At 54.2% G+C, this 10,939-nt stretch overlaps 1 protein-coding gene across 3 annotated transcripts in view; it reads right to left on the minus strand.

The window, feature by feature from the left end:
- RPS6KA1 (ribosomal protein S6 kinase A1) overlaps positions 1 to 6,520 on the minus strand; it is a 31,480-nt gene extending 24,960 nt beyond the window's left edge. For 2 of the 3 annotated variants that reach the window (XM_083879305.1, XM_083879304.1), the window contains exons 1-2: positions 6,415 to 6,520; positions 562 to 606 (exon numbers count right to left, since the gene is read on the minus strand). In XM_083879305.1, coding sequence (XP_083735431.1) covers positions 562 to 606; positions 6,415 to 6,477 — 108 coding nt within the window. In that variant the 5' untranslated portion in view covers positions 6,478 to 6,520. The remainder of the gene's footprint in view (positions 1 to 561; positions 607 to 6,414) is intronic. The other variant, XM_083879306.1, reaches the window with a different exon arrangement.
- Positions 6,521 to 10,939: the final 4,419 nt, after the last annotated feature.

Consider the following 10,939-nt stretch of genomic DNA (forward strand, 5'->3'; position numbering starts at 1 on the left):
ACTAGCAGGTTCAGATCCCTGCCCAAAACACAGAAGACAGCAGCTCAGTTCTTTTTGTCATTCCCAGCTGATGCTAATGGGGATGCAAAGGGCAACTTGGCAGAAGTGGAGCTTGTCCCAGCCCCACCAAGGCAAGAGAATAAACAGATACCAGACTCTCAGCAAGGGCAGCTGTGCCAAAACCATCAAATACTCTTGTACTTCTCATCCCAGCTGGCAAGATCACACCCCAGAGAAAGGCATAAACACAGCACCGAAACACCCCAGGGGTTCTCACTTCTCACCCTCGGCCACAGCCTCCATTCCAGCTCCTGTGTGCTGGGCCGAGGGGGCCCTCTGGAAAACCTTCCAGGCATGATTGGATGACCAAAGGGACAGGAAGACAGGGGTTTATCTTTCCTCTTCCCCATCTGCAGCCCCTCACACTCCCACGTGCACTCCTGCAGATTTACAGAGCAGCAGCTTTACAGGGTTTAAAAATAACCGTCCCCATCGCTGGAGTCAGCTCACACCCCCCACGCTCGCAGGGACTCACAGACATAACCCCGGGGCATCTTTTACCTTGGATGGAGGATTCCCACCTTCTTCTGGAGCTGCCTGCCCGTTCTGCAAAGGAAGAGAACCTGCTGTTAGCACATGCCAGGCATGGGTTTGTTCCCCATGGCCTCACAAAAGCTGGTGGCTTTGGGAGCCCCTCAGGTGGGACAAACAGGGCAGGGTGGCACTCTGGGCATGGTGTAAGATGGTTGAACATTTCCTCATACACCAGACTCTTGTCTTTTAACTTGTTTAAAAGAAAGTCTCTTGCCCAGAGAGTCTCTCCGCACTTCCCCCAAATGAAACTGGGGCTCCTAATCCCCCCAATATTGTTTGTGGGGCGAGCAGCACCAGCGAGGATCCCTGGGGTGGTTGGTGCAGAGTCCCCCCGGGCACCACGCTGCTCCACCCCACCCCTCCTGCACCACTCTGTGACTGCTGCCAGCAGCAGGAAGAGTTAACAACCGCTGTGCCGTGACATCGGCATTAATTGGAGCGTTTATCAGTTATTTATTACCCTATCGCAGCTGATAGCTGCAGGAAATCTGCCCCGCCTGGCTCCGGGTCCAGCTCCGCACAAAGTCACAGCAGGTGACCTGAAGCACCTGGAGCACCAGCCAGGTGTCACCGCGGGCGCTGAACCGAGGGGGGATCAGGTTCAGCACGGCACCGGCACCGCCTGGGGAAGCCGGGGGAGCAAAAGTGGGTGGGATTTCATTGAGACACAGATACTCAGAGCAGGATAAGCACGTATGGGTTTTCTGCAGACTGTGGAGAAAAACAAGGGCAAGAGGACTTTGCTTTGACATCTGTTTGCACTGCAGTCTCAGGCTCCAAAAATCATGGCATTCCTCTCCTCCTCTGAATGTACCAGGACAGTTTATTCCCTCCTTTTCAGAAGTCATGGGCCAAGTGAAGAGCTGCAATGCCAATGGATTCGAGCCTCAGATCCTCAGTGGAATGAGGGGGTTCTAGAGCCTTTCAGGAACTGATAGAAACGAAGCCAACTCCTTCCCTGGAGCAGCAAGGATCCATTGACATGATCAACTCGACTTCTTCCTCAGGTCTCCACTGTACTGCAACATTCACATCTCTGTGGGCCCACTCTGAGCTCCACAACTCACCTTAGTCCCAGCTTAAGTTCCAAAGTAGTTTCAGCCAACGACTGAAAAAAAAAGCCTCAGCAGCAGCACGAGTTCTCCCGGAGGAATGCTGCCCTGGTGTTTACACGGAGCTCTCGGTGCCATTAGCACAGAGAACAGCTGAGCAGTGAAGTAAGAATTTGTGTTTATGAGCAGCCCCCACAAGGCAGGGGGAGACACGGCACTCGAGATAACCAGACTTGGAACAGGCTGGTGTTTACTGGCTCAGCTGTCACCCATCCACAGCTCATCCAAACCACAGCTCGGGGAGGGCTGGTTTTCTCTCAAACAGCTTAAGAAGCAGAATTTCTGTGTTGGACAGAGGGAAGCAGTGCCTGGCTCTTGGTCTGGAGAACAGATCCACAAGGCCCGTGTCAGGAGAGGGGTGAGTGGATGCAGGGGGTGTCCAACCCTTCAGCTTCAAGGGTGAGCTGGGAGACACCAGGTGATACCTCCAGAGCCACCAGACTTTTGGGGGCTGAATTTTATCAGCTCCCTGCTCTGAGGAAAACTTGTCCTGCTGCTGCTGACAGAAACCCATCCCGCCCAGGATGGAAGGGATGAGGAAAGAAAGAGAGCAGTGTCCATGCCAGGGAGGTTTCCTGTGCATGCAGGTCCCTGGTCTTAGAGGGATGAGGCTCCTGAAGAAACAGTTGCTTTCTCAGGCTGACGTAAGTCAGATGTGTGAGCAGAGAATTGCAGTGTTTAGAGCCAAGTGCTCTCCTTCCACCCCAGAGCAAAACCAGTCCTTATTCCCTCATATGGAATTGGAGGGCCATTTGTAAATGTTCCAGATGAAAACACAGCTCCAGACTCATCACCTCCCGAGATAAAATACGGCCATTCAGCACGTCATGAGCAGAGCTGAAATAGTTTGTGGGTTTCTTGGGCTGACATTTGCCTCTTTAAAATGATTTATTTCTGCCCTGCCCCTGCACACCACACACAGGGGGGAGCAGGTGCAGCTGCCCTCTCACAGCACTCTGGGGCTGCACAGGAGCCTCCCAAATGTCCTGCTCTGAGAGAACTCCCAAGATTTCCCACCTGCAGCAACCAAGCAGCGTCTGCTGCAGGAGGGAGGCACAGCTCCTCCTGGGGTGCCCAGGGCAGTGAGGAGCTCATCCAGGCTGTGTCAGGGCAGGGCTTGGGCTACTGATGAGGCAGCCACACGAGCTTCACCGGGAGCCCACAGCCTGTCCTTGCAGCTGCCCTGCTCCGGGGTGAGCGGAAATGGGGATTACAGAGCTAATCTGATGGGCACGTGGAGCAGCAGCCCAGCAGCCAGGGCACCTCTGGGTGACTGACCGCTCCAACTGCCCCAGAGGTGACACAAACCCCTCCTGAGCACAGGCAGGGCGAGTTTCCTTAATAGCACACAGAAAAGTATCCTGGAAAACAAGTGCACTCAGTTACGCAACTGCCAGCCTGGCTGAACTTGGGAGATATTTATCTTAGGACATCTTGCGCTTTAAATCCTTTTAATTCCACATAATCCACAGCACAGGGAGCAATTTCCAGACCAGGCCAGTGTGCCCTGATGTGAAACCAGGACGAGGCACATCCTGGCAGCACCGTGGGGACAGTGCCCAGTCCTGCTCTGTGGTTACACCACCAGCTCAAGTCATCCCAGGTTAGTGACAGCTCTGCCTGCAAAAGCAGCTGCTGCTATTCCTGCATCCTTGCATCTTGAGCAGTCACTTTTGACGTCCCTAAAACCTCACAGGTACCCAGAGATGCCCTTTCACCCAACTCTGATGAGCCATGAAACACTCCAGGAAGGAGCAGGGGAAGAAACCCTTCACCCCAGAGCTCCTCCTAGTTTGATACAAGAACAAGTCATGTTTAAATTACTACCATTAAGTGAGATTTATGGATCTTGCCTATTGCAGTTCAGAGAAAGGAAATAATTCTACAAAAAGAGAGATCTCCAAAGGAACTCTGGCAGCCCAAACAGAGGAGTCTCTGCACAAGGCACATCAGAGATGACAGACACTCAGCTGTCTCCCTTGTCTCTTGATTGTAGTTTGCACAGCTCAAGCTATCATGCTTGAGAAGAGTTATTCACGAGTAGCTCCTGCTCAATAAAGGGTGATACATATATACAGGTAAAAATGATTAGCTCAAAGTGCTGGAGTTTGGCATAATCCCCCATCAGTTGCATTGTTGTAGGTTTGTGTAATGAAAGAAGAATTTGAAGCAAAGCAGAGTCCTGATGACAGATCCATCACTGTGGGGATGAAGTCATGGAATCAAAGAAACACAGGATGGTTTGGGATGGAAAGGACCTTAAAGCCCATCTCATTCCCTCTGCCATGGGCAGAAACACCTTCCACTGTCCCAGGCTTCTCCAAGCCCCATCCAACCTGACCTTGGACACTCGCAGGAATGGCACAGCCACAGCTGCTCTGGGCACCCTGTGCCAGGGCCTCCCCACCCTCACAGGGAAGGATTTCTGTGTCACTCGACTCCATTCTCCAGAGTTTGTACTCTGCCCCAGCCACGTTCTGCTACATAAGCAATATTGGAATAATAGAAGCAGAAGAGAGGATGGCAAGGGTAAAGAAAAGCAGGAGAAATGATTATAAAGCTCAGCCTCCAGGACAGAGGGACTTGGTCCTGGCAGGGAACAGCTCAAGCTCCCAGTGCCACCCACTCCCACGCATTTCCCTGGCATGGCTGAGCTCTGGTGGGGCAGGACAAGGGGCACCCCAGGGCCAATTTTCCCGGAACACAGTGGAAAAACCCCAAATCCCTCAACAATAGGACTGATGCCTCCACCAGCGCGGTGACAGCACCTCTGCTCCATGACTCAGAAAGCAAAGGTCGGAAGAAGCCGGTTTCTAACCTGGATGGCAGCGATCCCAGGGCAATTTACGTAACCGGTGTTCCAGAAATGTCTCCTTGCTTTCTCAGTGGTGCCACCTCTCCCAGGAGTGGTGAAAACTTCCCCCTTGGGCCTCTGCCCTTGGCGATTTTACCCTCAAAGTGCAAAACTCCTCCCAAACCCCGTTCCTGCTCCACTGCTGGACCTGAGTAAACTCTCTAACGTCTGACCCAGGTGTAAAGGTGAAGAACACCCGAATTACTTTCCTCGCTGTAATTAAGAGTGTGTACTTATCACTTTAAACCAAAGGGAGGCAAATTGCTAAGTCCCACTTGAGATCCTGAGGCGCAAAAATCCTGATCTGCTGAAATCCCACCTGCACGCGGTGCCTGACTGACCCCGAGCTGTGGCCAAGGTGAGACAGGAGGGGAGAGTCAGAGGCTCCCTCCACTTTCAGTTTACCATTAACACACCCGCTCCTGATGCAATGAGGAAAAGAGTCCCTGGCGCTGCCCTGAGCCCGCAGCTGCCGGAGCCCGGAGCCCCGGGCCATTTCCGCTCGGGAGGATCCCGTGGCGCTGACACAGCGCCCGCCCGGCACCTGGGACGGCCGGGATCGGGCTCTGAGTGAAGCCTCGCCCGCGGCTTCCACTGCCCTGGGCACCGGCATTAGTTCCCTCCCATTAGGAGCCGAGTGGCGTTCTCTGGCTTTTCAGGCATCTCCCTTCTTAGGAAGGGAGGAACCACAAATAACAAGCGCTGTGTCCCAGCGGTAACCCAGGCCTGGCTCTGGGCGCACGACACGATTTGGGAACTGCCGCAGGACTTCCCTCCTCTCCCGGCTTGGAGCACAAACTCCTCCTCAGGGCTCCAGCGATGTGTCTGAGGCTCTTCACCCACCGCGCCTTCGTGCCAGGTGTTTGGCCCAGGCAGAGCCTCCCCACCTCACCGGGGACTCCGGGAAAGCTGTGCCATACCTGGCTGATGAAAATTAGGAAACCTCACCCCCAATGGCCAGTGCCTCCCTGCTGTGCCCGCAGCGGGGGTGAAACGCTGCCCTGCTCAGAGCACAGACCTCTGCAGAGGTGATTTTAAACAGGAATGAGCAAATCTGACCAATTAACCATGGAGACATCCCCAGGTATGACAACAGAGTGTGACACCAGCGAATCCAGACAGAGCCGCAGGAAAGCACCAAGGTCTGTGAAACACCTGGGACAAAGCCCCCACCTCCCCTCTGGTTCCTCCAGGAGAGCTGCTGGTTCCAGTTTGAGTGAGAAGGTGTTTAACTAAGAGCGCCAGAGCACAGTGCCCCGGCCGGCTGCTCTGCCCTGGGTGACAACTGCTGCAAGCTGTCCCTTCTTCAGAAATGGCTGTGGTGTCAGCCCGCAGATGTGGACAGGGGATGAGCTCCATCCTGCACATCTGCCTTGGGGGTCTTAATGAGGAGGAAAAGAGCCAAGAGGGAGGGAAGAGCAGACGTCCAGCAAAGTGACACGGGAGCGTGATTGGAGTTGGCGGCGCAGGCCTGTGCGAGAAGACGGCGCTGGGAGGGTGAGGGAGAAAACCCCCAAAATTGAGATCTTTATTCCCTGGGCCTTCAGCCGGGTCCGCTTTCCTCAGAGAGGAAATCTCCCTTTGCCCGGGAGATTTGGGAGCGCTGCCGGCACTCCCCGGACGATCAGAGCCCGCCCGGGCGGCAGCGAGCCCGGCAGCCCCGGTGCCCCGACCACAGCCCGGGACGGCACACCGAGCCCCGAGCGGCCCCGAGCGGCCCCGGGCGGCCCCGGGCGGCCCCGGCAGCGCAGGGCTCGGGCGGCACCGCGGCCGCCGCTCCGCGGGGTCCCGCCGGGCGCTCCTTTGTTCGGCGGCGCCCCCCGCCCCGGAGCCCCCCCGGCCGTGCCCGCTCACCTCCGTGTCCAGATGCACCAGCTCCATGTCGGGCCAGGGCTCGGGCAGCTGGGCGAGCGGCATCGCTGCCGGCGGGTGCCCGCGCCGGGCTGGCTCCGAGCGCCGCCGGGCTGGGCACCCACCGGCTCCGGGCCGGGCCGGGGCGGGGCGCGGGGCGGGCGGGAGGCACCGGGGAGGGGCTGCGGGGATCCTCCGCCCGGAGCATCCGGCAAACCCAGCCCGGAGAGCGCCGGCTGCGGGAGGGGATCCGAGCGCGGAATGGTTCGGGTTGGAAAAGCTCCCCCCGAGAGCAGCGAGCCCGGCTGTTCCCCCAGCGCTGGCCCAAGGCCGCCGCCAGCACGTGTCGCCAAGTGCCACATCCGCACGGCTTTTAAATCCCTCCAGGGATGGTGACTCAACCTGGGCAGCGTGTTTCAATGCCTGACCACCCGCTTGGTGAAGAAATATTTCCCAATAGCCAACCTAAACCTCCCCCGAGGCAGTTTGTAGCCGTTCCCTCTCCTCCTGTCCCTGTTCCCTGGGAGCAGAGCCCGACCCCCCCGGCTGTCCCCTCCTGGCAGGGACTTGTGCAGAGCCACAAGGTCCCCCCTGAGCCTCCTTTTCTCCAGGCTGAGCCCCTTTCCAGCTCCCTCAGCCTCTCCTGGGGCTCCAGACCCTTCCCCAACTTCCTTCCCTGGACACCCCCAGTCCCCCAATGTCTCTGACCCCACAATCTGAGGGCCCTCGGCAGTGCCAGCACAGGGAACAGGCACTGCCCTGGGCCTGTGCCCACACCATGGCTGGGACAGCCCAGATGATTTTCACTGGCAGCCTGAAACCTTGGGAAGTGATGCCTGGATCCACCATGAAATAAATACCTGTTCTGGGGGACTTGGGAGCCTCTGCCAGGGAGAGCTGTGGCTGTTCCCTGCAGGACAAGATGGTCTTAAAAATCTGTTCCAACCCCAGCCATTCTGTGGCTCTGCACAATCCTCACAGCACCATGAACTTACTCACAAATACAAGACACTGAGCCCTGCTCTTCTGTGGCTTGGAAGGATTTTTCCTCTGGGAGTGTCCAGCTGCTTCCCTGTGTGCACAATCTGCATTGGCTGCACCAGGAGAGGTGGTGAGGACAAACATGGTGACACGGCTCAGATCACTGCTGAACTCAGGAAACTGCTCCAGGAAATCCAGATTCCAGGTTTGAGATGTGCCATGAATCACTGCCCATCACCTCCTGCAGTGCCCCTGGAATTCCCTAAAAAACGGGGATAAAGAACACATCCACCTTAAAAACAGGTGTTCAGAATTCCTGGCTGTTCTCACCTATCAGGTTCTCAAATAGGAAAAAGTTTTCTTCTACTCACATTTTTCCAAACCCCAATGCACCACGTTTTCATGTTTCATTATAAAACTAATGGTTAAAAAAAAAAAAAAGAAACTAAATATTTTAAAAAGATGCATCACTAAGGGTTGACTTCATCAAGGTGTGGCTGGAAATATTTAACGAGGCTGAGTGGCAGCCTGCAGAGCTGGGACTGAGCATTCTGAGGGCAGGTGTCCCAGGTTACAGCCCTGGGCTCTTTACCTGTTCCAGGTGGGCAGCAAACTCTGAAAAAAGCCAAACTGAGACAAAGCTCAGCGCTTTGAAAAAATTCAATTAATCTCCACAACACGTGAAGCTGCTCTGTGAGTCATCACCAGGACCTGCTTGTGATTTAGGATAGAGCTGTCATCTTTTCTGCTCATGGGGGAATGGAGTGTAGAAAATTCCCAGGGTGGCTGTTTGAGCTGGGAATCGCTGCCACAGCCCTGTGCCCAGAGCCCCATCTGTGCCATAAGCATTGGAGCCCCAGGTGAGGGCTTTAAATAACACAAATCCACCCAGCTGTACTGACTGTGGTCCTGTTAGAGCCAATTAAACTCATGGCACTTGCTGCTGGAGCAAGTTGGAGCAGATCTTGTGGAGGATTATTCATTTAGCTCCAAAGCCACCCCTAACATCCCCTCGTTGCCTGGAACGTGGAGTGCCAGGCTCCAGCCTCCAGCTGCTGCAATCTGCTCTACCTGGCCTCAGTAACACAGTGATGTCAATGCCACGAGCCCATTTACCTCCTTCCTCGGTTTTCCAGAGCCTTCTCTCTTTCCCTCTGCTCTGCAGGAATGCAGAGGGAGGTGAGTGCAGGACAGTGCTCCCTGCTTCCTTTTTAGAAGGACAATGAGACACTTCTTGGTGGTACTTCCAGAGGGTTATCCATGGCAGTGAGTGCTGGATCCTAGCTGGACTAACAGGAGGTGGACTGTGCCACAGGAGATTGCTGCTAACTTCAGGGCGGGATGTCAGTGTAAGAGAAATGAGGTAGTGGTGTCCCCCAGGATTTATTTCCAGTCAAAGAACAGCTATAAAAAGCATCCTTGATCCTGGAGGCAGGGTGCAAAAAGCAAAATCTGCTGTTTGGGTGACTGTCATGCCTAAATACAGTGATTAAAACATATAGCCTGGCATTTTTCTGAGACAGTTGCAGGCTGGGAAGAGCTGCTGCTGTGGTAAACAGAGACTCGGGATCAGCTGGATCCTTTGTCAGTGCTGCATTTGCTGAAAATTCAAAATACTGCGGGTTTAGTTTGGTTTTAAAACCATCTAATCCTCCTCAAATACAGTTGTAGATATTTTTGCCTCTGCAGCTGGCTGGCTGTGTAACATTTTTCCTTTGCAGAGAGGCTGACAATATTCGTTAAGCCAGTTAAGAGAAAATTAACTCTACCCCAGCCGAAACCAGGACATCCCCAAAGCACTTCCAGAGCAGATGGAGACTGATCTGTATCATCACTACCAGATCCAATTTTGACTCTCTGCTCCAAAAACTGGCCAAGTGATTCTCCCCATGACCCCACAGTAACCCAGTGCTCCTGTGGCTCACTGCATCCTTTCTTTATTTCTGAATCCATGGGCATCTCATCTCCTGCCTGTTTTGTGTGATGCTGCTTTTACACGTACAAGGAAATGCAAAAAAGCTCACAGGCACAAGACCTTGCAAAGCTGAGTGCCAAATATCTGCTACAATTTACAGACTTGTCTAATTTGCTAAGACAGTCAATTAATTAGCGCTTGCAGCAACCCTCTTTGTACTTTTAATATTGACCAATCAGGTCCAGAGCTTGTTGTTGTCCTCATGGGGAAACTGAGTCAGGTTTTCAGTGTCAGGGCAGAACCTGAACTCCACATCCTGTCCTCTAATCCCCAGCTCTTCATTCACCATCTCATTTCTTTGCCTCTTCTGCTTTGTTTTGCCACTATGGAGGAAGAGATGATGGATCGCCTTGTTTTGATCCCAGGAACATTTTTCCTTGGTGTGGTAAAAACCATGTTGAAGATATAAAGCAGGGGCCCTGGAAATGAGAAAAACTGGCTGCCTTTAAGAGCTTTTTGCTTTTCTGACAGATTTCTTTCTGTTCCTCCTCACTGGGTGCGATTGCAGCTGCTTCAAATGCCAGTGTTTTCCAAGGCAGGTCCAGGCAGTGGTCGGAATGCAGGAATTGCAGCACAGCAGGCAGCGGGACGCAGAGCTCTCGGGGAAGCACAGCCCAGGCAGTTCCTGTTCCCTGCACAGGGATTGTGCAGACTGAGGTTCATCCACGGAGCAAACACCTCCAACCTCTGCCGACATTCCCGCACAGGTGAGCACCACATTCCCTTGCTCAGCTCAGACACATTTCTGAAGGTGTCCAGCACATCTAAACCTTTTTTTTTTTTTTTTTTTTTTTTTTTTTTTTTTTTTTTGGCAGAATAAACTGCATTTTGCCTGCTGGCTCAGCAGATTCTCGGTCTGCCAGGCCCACCCTGCTCCTGTGTGGTATTTCTGTAAAACCACACGGTGCCTGCATCCGGATCTCCCACAGCCCCTCGTCAGGCACATGCAGCTCAAGCCAGGGATTTCTGCTGCAGAATTGATTGAGCTGTTGGCTCCAGGAAATGTGCTTAATTTGTGGATTTTGCACCTTTCTCCCAGGAATACCGAACTGCAGCCGAGGGACCCGTCTGAGCGGGGATGTGCCCCGGGAAGGCGCTGGGGAAGGAAGGAGCTGCGAGGCAGCGAGGCCATATCTGCCGGTTGTCATGGATACAATCGCTGCCCGTCTCCTGTATCAGTTACCTTCCCTTTCCTGGATGCAAATAAACCAGTGCCGGCCTGGCTCCTGCGCAGGGCACAGCCCTTGACACCCGAACAGAAGGAGAAAAACATTTGTTTCAAACCCACACATCTCCTCACAGCATCTGAGGGGAGAGTGGGAGGTGACTCGGGCTTTTGGTATTCGAACTATGCGGGGCCGATAATACTTTGCCCAATTCCACGTGGTTCTGTCCTAACCTTTGGCTATTTCCTGGGACCTCAGAGGAGCCGTTTCACGGCCTGTCCATCCTTTTGGATTCCCGAGGAGCTGCTGAGGGCTCGGGATCTGCACGTGCTCCCTGTGCTCAGCACACACAGCCCAGCAGGGCTCTGCAGGACCAGCTCTGCCTCCGAACACCGAGAGGTCACGG

This window comes from Zosterops lateralis (genome assembly GCF_965231275.1).
Source record: "Zosterops lateralis genome assembly, chromosome: 28".
Lineage (NCBI taxonomy): Eukaryota > Metazoa > Chordata > Aves > Passeriformes > Zosteropidae > Zosterops > Zosterops lateralis.